At 38.5% G+C, this 16,955-nt stretch overlaps 1 protein-coding gene across 2 annotated transcripts in view; it reads left to right on the forward strand.

The window, feature by feature from the left end:
* Positions 1-16,054, forward strand: part of LOC127443524 (intersectin-1-like) — an 89,756-nt gene extending 73,702 nt beyond the window's left edge. For both annotated transcript variants that reach the window (XM_051702207.1, XM_051702208.1), the window contains 11 exons: positions 1,671-1,792; positions 2,550-2,656; positions 2,967-3,150; positions 5,181-5,279; positions 5,463-5,630; positions 6,127-6,339; positions 6,432-6,553; positions 10,519-10,601; positions 10,707-10,790; positions 10,889-11,062; positions 13,937-16,054. In XM_051702207.1, coding sequence (XP_051558167.1) covers positions 1,671-1,792; positions 2,550-2,656; positions 2,967-3,150; positions 5,181-5,279; positions 5,463-5,630; positions 6,127-6,339; positions 6,432-6,553; positions 10,519-10,601; positions 10,707-10,790; positions 10,889-11,062; positions 13,937-14,085 — 1,505 coding nt within the window. In that variant the 3' untranslated portion in view covers positions 14,086-16,054. The remainder of the gene's footprint in view (positions 1-1,670; positions 1,793-2,549; positions 2,657-2,966; positions 3,151-5,180; positions 5,280-5,462; positions 5,631-6,126; positions 6,340-6,431; positions 6,554-10,518; positions 10,602-10,706; positions 10,791-10,888; positions 11,063-13,936) is intronic.
* Positions 16,055-16,955: the final 901 nt, after the last annotated feature.

The raw sequence follows: 16,955 nt of genomic DNA on the forward strand, positions 1-16,955 counted from the left end.
TCTTTTAAATGAATTTCATTAGATCATCCAATGTGTTTTTTTCTGCTTGTTAGAAAAAACACGGCATTCATTTATACTTTTGCAATATTGTACGGACAACACATGAGCTCTGATTTCATTTCTATTTTTTATCTGCCTCATAAAAGTATTGTAATTTTAATGCTGAGAAACAAAGACATGAAATTCCCTTCCAAGTTTATTCCATAACTGTGAGGTTTCTTATGTTCCACCGTGTAAAAGTATTGGAGGTTTGCTGCTTTATTATTGGCTGGATGGACTCTCCATCATGTCCACGATCAGTCTATTGGGAGGTTTTATTTTATTTTAAATGAACTAGAAGCATTCTTGGATTACAGAAGCACAAATGCTTCATTCTCATCCAATATCTGCAATACTGTGTAAAAATGCATCTGTTCCGAATCTTTCACAACAGTGTCCAAAACATTATCTATTGTACTATCAAAAATAAAATGAATGTACAGTTAAAACCTCAACTATATACAACAGCTCCTAGCTTTAAAGAAAGTGTCATACAACCTTTATAAATAAAACTTGATGTATAACCATTAAAGAAATCCATGGCAACTGCAGACTTGGTCGTTTATTTTCAATCTGCTACCAGATAAATGTCATTCTCAAAGCACTGAATCACTCAAGGTTTTTGAATGCACAGTATCATGCAAGCCACATCTTGGGGAAGTACAGAGGAATCGGTATTTCTTGAACAAAGTGCCGGCATGCATTTTAAATTTGAAAATTAAAAATGTTAAAGAAAGAAATTAATTTGCTTTATTACATGGCCATCTGGAATACTTGATTCAGATTGGTCGAGCATTGATCAGCATTCTTCAGCCAGATATAATGACCACTAAATTTTACAGTTTTTATTGTCTGTTTATTTTATTATTTTGTAAGAAGCCATGTAATAAAACAAAAATGAAAATGTTCTCATGATTTACCCAGATGTGTTTGACTTTTTCTTCTGCAAAACACAAACGAAGATTTTTAGAAGAATATTTCAGTTCTGTAGGTCCATACAATGCAAGTAAATGGTGACCAGACCTTTCAAGCTCCAAAAATCACATTAAAGCAGCATAAAAGTAATCCGTACGACTCCAGTGGTTTAATCCATGTCTTCAGAAGCGATATGATAGGTCTGGGTGAGAAACAGATCAATATTTATTTATTTTTTTATATTGAAATATTGAATTTTTCTTACCCGAGGTGATTGCATCGCTTCAGAAGACATAGACTAAACCACTGGAGTTGTATGGATTACTTTTATGCTGCCTTTATGTGCTTTATGGAGCTTCAAAGTTCTGGCCACCATTAATTTGCATTGAAAGAACCTACAGAGCTGAAATGTTCAGCAGAAGAAAGAAAGTCGTACACATCTGGGATGGCATAAGGGTGAGTAAATGATGAGAAAATGTTTATGTTTGGGCGAACTATCCCTTTAAGACGAAAGTGCTTTTAAAGCATTCATTTTCATTATTATACTAACTGTCCTAAAGTGAGCAATACGATTTTGTTGTATTGCTCACTTTAGGATAGTAGTGCTTGATTTTTGTCTACTTCAGTTACAGCTTGATTAACATGCTGATTAATTATTATCATATTAATCTAAGCCTGTGTGATTTGACTGTGCACGACCTCTGTACATTCTACAGGGTGTGCCGACCTCCACCTCCTTGACATGCTGACACCAATGGAACGGAAGAGACAGGGTTACACACATGAACTTATCGTTACAGAGGAGAACTATGTCAATGACCTGCAGCTAGTCACTGAGGTAAAGCTAGCAGGAAATGAGTTTAAATGGACCACTAGCCAGGCAAAGTTTAACAGTATAGTCATGGTTGTTGGCTGCGTAATGTGTATTATCTATATTTTATGAGAATATAATATAGTTTATGGTGCTGATCTCACAAAGAAATGCCACAGTCATATTTCATCCCCAAAATTAATATTTGCACAAAGAAAATGAAGCCTATTTTGAGACCATTAAGATTTTTTGCATTGTGACATTATTTTCGTGCTAAACAAATCTGAGTCTCATTACTGTAATATAGTTATGATAATCACTCTGTCTGGATGCAATTATTTATTAATTAACATCAGAATAAATTAAAGTTAGTATACAAATGCTACCTTTATGTATACTTACAATTGTATTGTACCTACAGTTGTATTGTTTTCGTCATTATAGTAATGAGATTGAGATTAAACTAAGAGTTGAGGGGAGAATTGTGCTTAATTGTCATTGGAAAAATGTCATAATGCAACAGGTAATCATCAGTTATGAATGATGTTTTGGCATTAAACTTAACTCAGGGGTGTATATTCCGAGGGGGATGGGGTGGGGGGGTGGAGGTACCCCCCCATTATTTATACCATGATCAGTGAAAACATGTAAATGCTTCATGCTGCAAATGTTCAAGCCAAATCTACGCCCTTGATACAGTTACTTGACAAGCTCTGTCCATAGCTAAAATATTTACAAAATAAAAAAAAGAATATTTAAATACTGTGTTATGGTTTGATTTCAGATCTTCCAGAAGCCTCTGCTGGAGTCGGAACTGTTGACGGAGAAGGAGGTGGCCATGATCTTTGTCAACTGGAAAGAGCTGATAATGTGCAACATTAAACTGCTCAAGTACGCCCCCTTCTGGTTGATATAGTGAAGATATTTTGACTCTTGACCTCTAAATAAGTTCATTAGTCAAAATGCAATTAACCCCCTTGACTATCGTCCTGCTTTAAGCTCCTTTGTTATTCGAAGCCAATAATGAGATTGCAGTATATTAGAGTATTTATTAAAGTAATGCAGTGTCAGGTCATTAAATGAAATATTCACACTTCACAGCTATTAGAGAGATGGTTAGACAAATCTTAAAATAGATTGAATGTAATTCCATATTATGGTTGTTTTGTGGCTAGCCATAATGCTCCTCTCTGGTCTCCAGGGCGCTGCGGGTGAGGAAGAAGATGTCAGGTGAACGCATGCCGGTGAAGATGATTGGTGACATCCTGACGGCTCAGCTTCCTCATATGCAGCCGTACATCCGCTTCTGCAGCTGCCAGCTCAACGGCGCCACCCTCATTCAGCAGAAAACAGACGAGGTTCCTGAATTCAAAGAGTTTGTTAAGGTGAGACTGACAACCAGTCATCAGGGTGATATATTGTGATGCTTAAAGGAATAGTTCACACAGAAAAGAAAATTCTCTCATCAATTACTCACCCTCATGCCATCCCAGATTTGTGTGACTTTTTTTCTTCTGGTGAACACAAAGGAAGAATTTTACATATATAAAAAGCTTATTCATAGTAGATTTTTACATCTACTATGTTGGTGTTTGCCAACATAAAATACAGTGCTAGGGCATTGTGGATGGTTGCCAGGCCGTGAGGAATAGTACACAAGTATCATTTCATCCATTGTAGTAGCATAAATAGTGAGGGACGAGTTATGTGCTGAAGTTCCTTTATTAGGATACAGTGGCAAGAAAAAGTATGTCAGCCCTTTGGAATTACCTTTATTTAGGTGTTAATTTGTCTTACAATCTGCTTTTATCTTAATCTAAGTTACAATATGGATTAAAACACAATCTGTTTTAACTAATAACACACAAATTATTGTATTGTTCTTGTGCATATTGCATACATAATTCAAACATTCACAGTGTAGGTTGGAAAAAGTATGTGAACCCTTAGGCTAATGAAGTCAACAAAAGCTAATTAGAGTTAGGAGTTGGCAAACCTGGCATCCAATTAATGAAATGAGATTGGAGGTGTGGGTTAGAGCTACTTTGACTTATAAAAAGCACTCAAACTTTTTGAGTTTGCTATTCATAAGAAGCATCTGCTGACACGGCCTCACAAAAAAGAGATCTCAGAAGATCTAAGATCAAGAATTGTTGCTTTGCATAAAGCTGGAAAGGGTTACAAAGTTATCTCGAAGAGCTTAGATATTCATATGTCCACAGTTAGACAAATTTTCTATAAATGGTGATGATTTAGTACTGTGGCTATTCTCCCTAGAAGTGGCCGTCCAGTCAAGATGACTCAAAGGGCACACTGCAGAATGCTCAATGAGGTAAAAAAGAACCCTAGAGTGACAGCTAAAGCAAAGACTTGAAGGAATCATTGGAACTGGTTAACATCTCTGTTCATGAGTCTACTATACAGAAAACATAAAATTGGCATGTCCATGACAGGCATGTCCATGACAGGACACCACGAAGGAAGCCGCTGTTTTCCAACAAAAACATTTCTGTGTGCCTGAAGTTTGCCAAAGACCACCTTGACATTCCACAACGCTACTGGGAAAATGTTTTTTGGACTGATGAAACAAGGTTAAATTGTTTGGAGTATGGTGTCAAAAGGGCACCGCATACCAACATGAAAACATCATCCCAACGGTGAAGTATGGTGGAGGGAGCATCATGATTTGGGGCTGCTTCTGGGCCTGGACCGCTTGCCATCACTGAGGGAAAAATTAATTCCCAAGTTTATCAAGATATCCTAGAGGATAATGTCAGGGTGGCTGTGCGCCAGCTGAAGCTAAGTTGTGTGATGCAGCAGGACAATGACCCTAAGCATCGAAGTAAATCCACTACAGAATAGCTTAAAAAAACAAAGATCCACCTTTTGGAGTGGCCCAGTCAGAGCACAGTCCTTAACCCAATAGAGATGTTGTGGAATGAACTTGAGAGCCATTCACAGCAGACATCCTACATGGCTGAAGCAGATCTGTAAGGAAGTATGGTCCAAAATTCCTTCTGAACGTTGTGCAGGTCTAATCTGCAGCAACTGGAAACGCTTGATTGAGGTTATTGCTGCCAAAGGAGGATCGACCAGTTATTAAATCCAAGGGTTCACTTACTTTATCCACATTACTGTGAATGTTTAAAGGGATGTGTTCAATAAAGACATGAAAGATTATAATTGTTTGTGTGATGTTAGCTTAAGCACATTGTGTTTGTCTATACTTCACATTTTATGACAAATTAATGCAGAAAACCAGCATATTCAGAGGGTGCACATACTTTTTCTTGTCACTGTATATAGAGATAATAATAGTGATTCTTGCCTTAGCAAGAACCCCTAATGATTTTAGTTGTTTCTTTGAGTAACAGTTGTATTGTAGGCATTTATGGAATGTTTGTATGTTTTACAGAGGTTGGCGATGGACCCCCGTTGTAAGGGAATGCCCTTGTCCAGTTTCCTGCTCAAACCCATGCAGAGAGTCACCCGATACCCCCTCATCATTAAAAATGTACGAACAGCCTCTTATATGTTAAAATAAAACTTCCTAATCATCAAGAATCAACATACCTTGTCACAGATATCATACTCTTTCTAAAGCACACATTAACACCAGTATTATGAATCTGCAAACATTGCACATTTATCATCAGGCAGGCCCTTCATCGCACTTCTCTACTCTCCCTGTACATAGATTCTAGAAAACACTCCTGAAAGCCATCCGGATCACAGTCACCTGCGGCTGGCTTTGGAGAAGGCAGAGGAGTTGTGCTCGCAGGTCAATGAAGGTGTGCGTGAGAAAGAGAACTCAGATCGGCTGGAGTGGATCCAGGCACATGTGCAGTGTGAGGGGCTGTCAGAGGTATGATAACCCACACATAGTGTATACACATATTCAGAGGCTTTGTTCACACTACACATAAATACGATATAATCTATCCACACTGTCATTTTGCAAGTGTTGAAATCGCACATTATATATACTATATTTCACATTAAGGTGTGCTCAAAATTGCTTATACATTCATCATTCAATACAGTGTGCAATGTTTGGGAAAATGAGTGAATGCAGACACAGCTGTAGACTTTACTGCACATTGCATTTGACATTACATACACGTCGCATCTCTAATGACGAAATCACACAGTCAGTATTTAGACCGTAGTTTTCAGATTAAATACTTTTCACTAGATTATATTTCCATATTGTCCAAATATGTTGGAAAGTGACCGAATTTTCCCCTCGACACCACTGAAATGTATCCATCATAAACAAGTAAAAGTTCTGCTTTGAAGTTGTTCTCATGATCATTTACATGTCGGTCAAAACTCAAGCTTTTCTCTCTCTCTATTTACAGCAACTCGTGTTCAACTCCGTTACAAACTGCCTGGGCCCTCGGAAGTTCCTGCACAGTGGTAAACTCTACAAAGCCAAGAGCAACAAGGAGCTTTTCGGCTTCCTGTTTAATGACTTCCTGCTCCTCACACAGATTATCAAACCTCTGGGCTCGTCTGGAACAGACAAGGTCTTCAGTTCGAAATCCCACCTGCAGTATCGCATGTACAAAACGGTGAGACATTCACTCAGATCTCATTTACATGCATTAACCTTTTGATTGTTAATATGATATTTGATCCTTGACCTTTGACCCAACCTCTGCAGCCCATCTTTCTGAACGAGGTTCTGGTGAAGTTGCCCACTGATCCTTCAGGAGATGAGCCCATATTCCACATATCTCACATCGACAGAGTCTACACCATACGCGCTGAGAGCATTAACGAACGGTATTTACATACATGCACACACCATAAATGACAGTATATTTTTAGCACATCAGTAGTACCTTAGGCTCTCTTTACCTTCCCTCTAAAGCCTTATTCGGACAGGATTAGTTTCATATGGTGACGTGGGGTAATGTAATAATTACCAGAGCTTCTCAGTCATTTTAATCCTGTGCGAATCGATCATGTCAGTAATTTTTCCGGACCTTTTACAGACTGCGCGTTCCCAAGGCAGTAAAAATTGCAGCGTGTTTTACCTACTATAAAACGCCCTTACATACATACACACACCATAATTTACAATGTATGTTTAGCACATCAGTAGTACCTTAGGCTCACGTTACCTTCCCTTTAAAGCCCTATTCGGACGGGATTAGTTTTATATGGGGACGTGGGGTAATGTAATAATTACCAGAGCTTCTCAGTCATTTTAATCCTGTGCGAATCGATCATGTCAGTAATTTTTCCAGACCTTTTACAGACTGCACGTTCCCATGCCAGTAAAAATGACTGCATGTTTAACCTACTATAAAATGCCCTGTAAAAATAACCTCTAGTAATATTAATCCAGTGCAGATTGAATTGTTGGTAAAAATCTGCATTTTCAGCCCTTGAGCCCTTTAAATATAGCTGTTTCTTAAGTTCTCAGAGTGTCTGAAGTGGATGTTGGACAAGAGTACTTGCCAGAAAATTTAAGATGAGCTTCACAGCTTCAGAAAACTCTGACTGTTACAGTTGTACTAATGCATGTTTTTCTCAAGCTTTTTATGCTGTTGAGTGTTTATTTACCCATATAAAAGAGAAATGAGCAGTTTTTGATTATGATTTGAGCAGAGTGAATGCAGGAAATTGTGTTGAGCCCCGTGTTTCAGAACATATACAGATGAGCCAAAAAAAATATGACCACTCACAGGTGAAGCAAATAACATTGATCATCTCCTAACAAGGCCACATGTCAAGGTCTGGGTAGATTAGATGGGAAGTGAACAATCAGTTCTCGTAGTCAACGTGTTGAATGCAGGATAAACGGGCAGGAGTAAAGACCTGAGCGACTTTGACAAGGACCAGATTTTATGGCCAGATGACTGGGTCAGAGCATCTCTGAAAAGGTAAGGCTTGTGGGGTGCTTCCAGTCAGCAGTGGTGAGTACCTACCGACAGTAGTCCAAGGAGGGACACACCACAAACCGGCTACAGGGTGTTGGGCGCCTAAGGCTCATTGATGCATGAGGGCAATGAAGGCTATGCTGTCTGGTCCGAACTGACAGAAGGTCTACTGTGGCACAATTCACAGAAGATGTTAATGATGTTTACAGGAGGAATGTGTCACAACACTCAGTGCATCACACCCTGCTGCGTATGGGGCTGAGTAGCCGCAGACCGGTCTGAGTGCCCATGATGACTCCTGTCCACTGCTGAAAGCACCTACAATGGGCACGTGAACATAGGAACTGGACCTTGGAGCAGTGGAAGAAGGTTGCCTGGTCTGATGAGCCCTGTTTTCTTTTACATCACATGGACGGCCATGTACGTGTGCACCATTTACCTGGGGAAGTGATGGCACCAGGATGCACTGTGGGAAGACAACAAGCCGGTGTATGGAGTGTGTTGCTCTGGGTAGTGTTCTGCTCGGAGACCCTGGGTCCGGCCATTCATGTGGACGTCAATTTGACACACGCCACCTACCTAAACATTGTTGCAGACCAGGTAGCCCCCTTCATGGCAGTGGTATTCCCTGATGGAAGTGGCCTCTTTCAGCAGGATAATGCACCCTGCCACACCACACATTGTTCGGGAATGGTTTGAGGAACATGATGAAGAGTTCAGGGTGTTAAATCTGGCCCCAGATCTCACTCTGATTGAGCATCTGCGGGATGTGCTGGACCAACAAGTCCGATCCACAGCAGCTCCACCTTGCAACTTACAGGACTTGAAGGATCTGCTGCTAATGTCTTGGTGCCAGATACCACAGGACACCTTCAGGGGTCTTGTAGAGTCCATGCCACAGCGGGTCGGCGCTGTTTTGGCAGCACGCAGATGACCAACAGCACATTAGGCAGGTGGTTATAATGTTTTAGCTCATCAGTGTAAATTCCGGAGGGACAAATAAAATTACATAATGTGAAAGGATTGTTCGTATTTTTAATTCAAGTGTGTAATGTAAGATTACAGGCTTGTTAATGTCACCAGTTCGGTTGCATTTAGCCAGATATTCCAATCAATTTCTTCTAATAAGCACAGATGCAGTATATGCTCATGTTTAATATTTCCTGCATAATTAATCAGCACAGTATACATTTTCTAAAAGGTCAGTAACATGTGACAGCAGTGTGCAAACGCTGTAGCCACACCCATCTCTGCGATTTTTACAGACATCGCTTATCCCATGCGAATTGATGGTAAATATTAGAAATCTTGGGTTAGTGTTTGATGATCATTTGAACTTCACAGACCACATTGCAAGAACAACCCATCATGCAGATTTGTTGCGCTGTACAACATTAGAAAGATCAGACCTTTCTTATATGAGCATGCTACACAACTCCTTGTCCAGGCTCTTGTTATATCTAGACTGGACTACTGCAATGCTCTTTTGGCAGGACTTCCTGCATGTACAGTTAAAACTCTACAACCGATCCAGAACGCAGCAGCACGATTGGTCTTTAACGAGCCCAAGAGAGTGGACGTCACACCTCTTTTCATCAAACTGCACTGGTTGCCAATGATTGCTCCCATAAAATTAAAGGAATGGATGCTTGTCTACAGAACAACCACTGGCTCCGCACCCCCCTATCTACACTGGCTACTTTAAGTCTGTGCCATCCAGAAGCTTAAGATCAGAGGGTGAGCGCCGCCTCAAGGTATCATCTCACAGTGGCACAAAATCACTTTCCCGGACCATTTACATCATCCATTCCTCGCTGGTGGAATGACCTTCCAAACCTCTACCAAGCAGCTGATTCTCTAGCCTGAAGACAAATCTCTTTCGCGAGCACTTGTCCCAATCCTACTAATGCAAAAACTGTCTTTCTCTACTAAAATAAATATATATATATATATATATATATATATATATATATATATATATATATATATATATATATATAAAATTCATTCTTATTCACTACTGTCTCTCACCTTCCTCTCTACTTGTGCTTCTCCAAGCAATTTGCAGCCTAGTATTACAGCACTTCTCTTATTACTGCCTCCTTAGGATGAATCGTTTCTATTGTACTCCTCATTTGTATGTCGCTTTGGATATGCATAAATGTAAATATCCAAATAGGGCTTTACACTCACTCAAATAAAGACTACTTATAAGAACAGTAAACACATCAATGAAGGTCACCATTTACTTATCATAAAACCCTGTATTATTTTCTTATTAAACACTTAAGGTATTTAGAAGAATGTTGATGGAGTCAAGCTTCAAAAATGACAACAAAAAAAAACATGATAAAAGTAGTGCTATTTTTCACTTTCACTTTTATGTTCATTTAAATATGGTGCATTAAGGTTTTACATCAATGATGCTAAATACCATTGATTCTCATGCGTGTTTTGGAATGTAGCGTACAGGGTTAGGGTTAGGCTTAACCTAACCCTAACCTAGCCTAACCCTAACCTAACCCGTATGGACTATTTTTATGGTTTCTGTCAGTTTGGAGCTTAACTTTACTTTCATTGTATGGGAATGTGAAGCAGAATAATTCTGCCTAGCATATTGTGTTAACACTAATTGTGTTCCACGGAAAGTCATATGGATTTTGAAATGACATGAGAGTAAGTAAATGGTTTTTGGGTTAAAAATTACTTTAACGCAGGCTCTAAATAAAACAAGCCAAGAGTATTCTAAACATTGTTACATACACAGACATTTTCAAGGAGCATATACATGGATCTGTCATTAAAGCTGTTAATCACACATAGCTACATGATGTTCTCATGTTCCATCCTTTAATCCTGCAGGACTGCATGGGTGCAGAAGATCAAAGCTGCTTCTGAGCTCTTTATCGAAACAGAGAAGAAGAAGAGAGAGAAAGCTTACCTTGGTCTGTATCACAGATCTCTCTACACACTTCATATTAAAACTATACTGCAGTAATAAAGCTTTGAATGTACTGAGCATTAGTTCGGTGTTCATAATATGATTGCAGTGAGGTCTCAGAGGGCTACAGGTATTGGACGGCTAATGGTGAACATTGTTGAAGGCATTGAGCTGAAGCCCTGCCGTTCAAATGGTAAAGTCATGTTGAAATATAAATATTGGTTTATATTTTAAGGGTACTTTTACTGGGCTATAAGGATCATTGACTGTACATGTCCATCGTGTGTGCAGGTAAGAGTAACCCGTACTGTGAAGTGACGATGGGCTCTCAGTGTCACATCACTAAGACGCTGCAGGACACCCTGAATCCCAAATGGAACTCAAACTGCCAGTTCTTCATCAAAGACCTGGAGCAGGACGTGCTATGCGTCACTGTGTTTGAAAGGGATCAGTTCTCCCCGGATGGTTAGTATTAGGGGTGGGCAACATGACCAAAATTGAATATCATGTAATTTTTTTTTTTAATATCAAGTAATTTAATTTCACGGTTACTGGATTATAATCGATAATAAAATCCATATGGTTATTAAAATATTAACCAACCAATTTTAAACCGTTGTGTTAACTTGAGTGAGTTAACTCACTTTTACTCTGGTGCATTTTTGTGCTGTAGCCTGCAAAAAATTGGTCTCATTTTTCAGAAAACCCCCCAAATAAAAAAAAAATACTCCAAATATTCATAAATAATATTGTATGTGCTTGTGATTTTATGAGAAACAGTTCAGATTTTTTTGAAAAAAGAAAAAAAAAAAATGTGTTGTCTTAACTTTGTAAGCATGTAATTCTGTTTCTGTTCACTCTACCTCACTTTGAAAAGTCTCATTTTATTCCACTAGATGGCAGCAAGCACTAGAATATCACAATATACAGATCTGAAATGTAGGTGGCACTTTAATGCATTTTAGCCCTCACAGATGTGCTCGTCCATAGACATTCAGTCTAATTTTCAGTTCAAGCACCACCCATTATGGGGCCTGGGTAGCTCAGCGAGCAGTGATGCTGACTACCACCCCTGGAGTCAGGAGTTTGAATCCAGGGTGTGCTGAGTGACTCCAGCCAGGCCTCCTAAGCAACCAAATTGGCCCAGTTGCTAGGGAAGGAAGAGTCACATGGGTTAGCCTCCTCCTGTTCACGATATAGTGGTTCTCACTCTCGATGGGGCGCATGATAATTTGTGCACGGGGAATAGCATGAGCCTCCACACGCGCCAAGTCTCGACGGTAGCGCACCCAGCAAGCCATGTGATAAAGATGTGCGGGCGGGCTGGCTGTCTCAGAAGTGGAGGCAAGTGAAATTTGTCCTCTGCCTCCCGTATTGAGGTGAGCAACTGCACCACCGTGAGGACCTGGTGAGCATTGGGAATTGGGTATGCCAAACTGGGGAGAAAAGGGGATAAAATTTAAAATTAAAAAAGCACCACCTATTATTTCATTGAATATCTCGGCCGCTGATTGAACTAGAAGCTCAATCTAGGTGTCAGCTGAAAACTGAGATTCTCTCCTTTGTGATGATATTTAACATTTTATCATCAATAGTCGAAAACATATTTTTCTGATGATTTGTTTTGCATGCTTTATCTTCTGGATGGCAATGTTATATCTAAGATATAACATTGGATTATTCAGCCAAGCAAGCTCACAGACAAGTAAAAAATGTAAAAAAAAAAAAAAATTGAGAACTCCCTAAAGGTAAAAGCATATATAAAGTTTTGGGCTACTTGGGGCTTACAGCAGCTTTTATTGGAGATAAAAGAGATGTTTGTATTAAATCACTTACAGAAACCATATTTCACTTTATTTTTTTGAATATCTTTCAAACTGTGGTATTAGGGCAACAAAATTAAATGTACAGTCACTGAGAATGAGTTTTAATTTGATGCAGTATATGACTTGTCCATTTAGGTGCTATGTGAAGGACTTTTATTTTCATATAAATATTTTTACCCCATTACCTCAAGGGGGCGCTAGTTTTCAATGCGAATGTTTTGAGGCCTTATTTTGTTATTTTAAGTAACATAAATGCAGAAGTGATGTTATCTCTGAAAAGTTCAGATTCTACATTTTCAAATGATACCTCATATGCCTGACTTATGTATACAGAGACTTTAACGTTTTAAGCGTAAACTTTTTTGCGATATAGCAAACTTTTTTGCGTTAAATATTTTATAAATAAAAGGTACTTCATTTGATTTTTTTAATTGATCTTTTTATTCGGCGCTTGATTGACGCAAACCAAACGATAAGGTTATTCTTAACAAATGAATGAATAAGCGCATTTACATGCACGTTCTTACACCGATTATGCTTAATAAACCGACAACGTATGTGTTCATGTAAACGCATTACAGCACTTTCCTTTACAGTCATAAACGGCGTAAGAATAAACCGATCGACACAGGTAGATTATTGTCCAATATTTCCCGATTTCGCGTTGCATGTAAACGCCTTCTTCCTAAACGTTCTTACTAGCTGTTGTGCACATGCCTCTTCTCGGTTTGACGTCAAAAACAAAATAACACGATTATTTTAAATCTCATGTAAACGCGGTTTTCTTGCTTTGTCGGATTTTTTAAAAAAGCTGATTTTTGGGAGTTATCGGCATAACGTTGTGCATGCAGACACGCTCAGTGATAAGTCTGACATCAGTGCATAAATAGCTTCACATTATGGAACACAAGTTAAAAACAAAAGATTCAAACCAGTAAAACTTACATCTTGTCTTATATATGACACATCCTGCTCTTTTGTTTTTTCATATTAAAGGGAAGACACACTAGTCTTTGAGCATGTAAATAGACCAGGATATAATGTAACATGGGAGTGCTTCTTATTTTAATAAATAATACACCACGAATGAGACATAATATTATATTCAGAATGTTAAAATATACCGTCTACTCGCTTTCCTGCAAGAATAAAAACCATCTTTGAAATAAGTATTATTTGTATTCAGCCAAGACGTCAGTGTGTGATGTTTCGGTCTTCTATTAGTCTTCTCGTCGTACGAATTCGCAAACTTGAACATTCTTTTGCAGCAAAATGCAATATTTCTAAGCGTGAGCTTGCATTTCTGGTCTCCCACGTTCGGATGCATTTGAATGGGAGTGAATGGTTTGCAAAGTGTAGTGTGACCATGGCTTAACTTCATTTTTCTTTGCCGCTCTCAAGTGTAAATGTATAGCAGTTCAGCCATGCAAAGACACAAACCACACAACAACTTATGTTTTTTTTCTCTCTCTTTTTTATCTCGCCCTATTCCTCTTCTTTCTTGTCCTGGTAGATTTCTTGGGCAGGACGGAGATTCGGCTGGCCGACATTAAGAAGGACCAGGGCTCTAAAGGCCCTATCACTAAGCGTCTGCTTTTACACGAAGTCCCTACGGGAGAAATTGTGGTCCGACTGGACCTTCAGCTCTTTGACGAACCCTGACCCATGTTGTATGACCTGACCTTTTGACCCCCAGATTCCATATCCGCTACTCCTCTGTGGTGAAAGCCCACCAGCCTAATGTGACAATCCCACTCCACCCAGTATCATGAGTCGCAGAGTGTGAATGTGTGTATTGTGCAAGTTTGCAGAAAGCTGCAACAGTCTTAATCTGTGATCCAGATTAATTTTTATGTCCTTGGTACCATTTAAAGACAAGTCTAGTGTGCGAGTGTAAATGAAGGATGTACTGTAGTTGAATGGTGGACATCTCAGGATGCTGTAAGTCTTAGAGTCTCTATACATTCTGATCAGAGAGCTACTGCTTATAGTAAAAATACTCCAGGAACAGGAGTGCCTCAGAACTCTTTATTCTAGAATGCACAGATTCATTCTAGAATAAAGACACATTCCAAGCGATGTGCCATTCCAGTGAAAGTCTCATTATAGTCTTAATGGTTGTTCAGCATTTATTCCATTATTTCAATCATTAACACTAAAAACTAAACCCAGGTTTTGATTAGGGAAACCTCTCTAGTGTCTAAAACAACTCATTTATTTGTTTTCATTTCATTTCACTGAAAGATATTGGTGACAATTGAACATTTGAATGAAGTCTAGATGTTTGTTTTGAGGGTCAATTAAACCTGAGCAAGTTAGGAAAAATAAATAAATAAAAATCAGAGCGTTTTGGAACTATTATTTTAATATATGCTAAATTAATTAGGGGAGGTTTTTTTTTTGTTTTTGTTTTTTTAACATGTACTAAAAAAAAAGACTAGCAGAATATCTCTGAAACGCTCCTAAAAGGCCATTATGATAAGCTCAAATAGGTTCCAGCATGAGTTTATAGGTCTGAGCAATAATTCAGCACATTTATTTTCATAAAGAGATTTTTCAATTTTACCCTGATGTTTTTAGTTTTCAGAATAAGCTATTTAATATATAGTGCTATATTTAAGTTAATACTGCATAACAATTGAGTTCACAGTTTGGTTTAATGTATTTTGATTTTTTTTTTTTTTAATTCTTGTGCTGTTGTAAGGCATTAGTGATAAACACTGTAGTACTGTCATATTTGTAAAAAGAGAGATCTCAAGAGTTAATATTTTGTTGAACTGTGTTCTTATTTGCTTTTTTTTTCCTTATTTGCAAAGAATAGCAAGATGGAATATAGTGTTACAGGTTTGCAAGGTTACAGTACGTAGAAATGGTATTACAACAGTCTGTTCAATCCTAAACCAGAGAGCAAAAGGGATCAATCGTAACTCATATCTGCTGAAAAGTTCTCCAAATATGTGCATCATAGAAAGAGCCAACTGTTTATGATCAAATGTGGCTGTGTGGATTTTAAAAATTTTTGTTAGTTTGCACCCCAGTTATTGCACTACTGAGCCTGAGAAATGTGTTGTTTCCTTTTAGACTGTAGCAGGGGATCTGTATCATTACATTTTTGTGTATGTTGTTTGTCAAGATGCAATACACATTACATTAATATTCCACTGCTGTGCAAGTGAGATGTCAGAGTGATCAAGGTGAACAGCTATTTTGGGGCCAGCAAGTAAGTCCACTTGGTCTCTCTGTGTTTGTCTATGCGTGAGAGAGTGATTCTGAGTGCTTTGAATGGTTTTTGCTGGGTCACTTTCCCAAACCCCCTCTCAAAGAATATTTTAGATCATGCAAGGGGACATAGTCACATGTTTATCTTCAATCCCCTCTTCTCTTTCTCTCCTGACCTCCGCAACATTGCCCCATCTGATATCTCGCACACTGAACATTTAAACCCCCCCCCCCATTATTTTTTAATAAGCAAAATCCCATTGATTCAACAGTAATATATGTCTATGTTTAAATCTTTGAATGGAGTATAATATATTACAACCTGAGAAGTAAATATGTTGATGACAGCGTATTGTTATCAATGTAGAAGCAGTGTGTTGTCTTAATGTTGCAAATAAAACTCAATTGGACCAAGGCAAATATGGTTGTCCAAAACATTATTATTTGTCATAGTATTGTTGCTTACAGTATTTCTCATTTTAAAGTTTACTACAATGGTTTACATCAAGGAATACACTCATTTGGTAATATGATACATAGGTAGTTTCAATTTTTTGCATAATTTAAAAGGACAGTTCACCAAAAATGAAAATTCTCTCATCATTTACTCACCCTCATGCTATCCCAGATGTGTATGACTTTCTTTCTTCTGCTGAACACAAATGAAGATTTTTAGAAGAATATTTCAGCTCTGTAGGTTCATACAATGCAAGTGGTGACCAAAACTTTGAAGCTCCAAAAAGCACATAAAGGCAGCAGAAAAGTAATCCATAAGACTCCAGTTGTTTAATCCATGTCTTTTGAAGAGATATGATAGGTGTAGGTGAGAAACATCAATATTTAAGTCTGTTTTACTATAATATTCTCTTTCCTGCCCAGTAGGTGGCGATATGCACAAAGAATGTGAATCGGCAAAAAAGAGAGTGGAGATTTGTAGTAAAAAAGGACTTAAATTAAATTTATCACACATATATACAGTGAAATACTTTTTTTCACATATCCCAGCCAAGCTGGGGTCAGAGCACAGGGTCAGTCATGATATGGCACCCCTGGAGCAGATAGGGTCAAGGGCCCAACAGTGGCATTTTGGCAGTGCTGGGGCTTGAACCCCCAACCTTCTGATCAGTAACAGAGCCTTAACCACTGAGCCACCGCTGACCCTTGGACAGCGTTTGGATTAGCCACGCTCTTTATACAAATCCCACACTCCAAAGATACCAAATAAGCTTGGTTACCAAATAAGGTTGTCAAAAACAACAGCAGCAAAATTGCGCCCTCAACTGACAACTGTTATGAGTAACATGGCATAAAAG

The sequence above is a fragment of the Myxocyprinus asiaticus genome, chromosome 7 (assembly GCF_019703515.2).
Source record: "Myxocyprinus asiaticus isolate MX2 ecotype Aquarium Trade chromosome 7, UBuf_Myxa_2, whole genome shotgun sequence".
Taxonomy (NCBI): Eukaryota; Metazoa; Chordata; class Actinopteri; order Cypriniformes; family Catostomidae; genus Myxocyprinus; species Myxocyprinus asiaticus.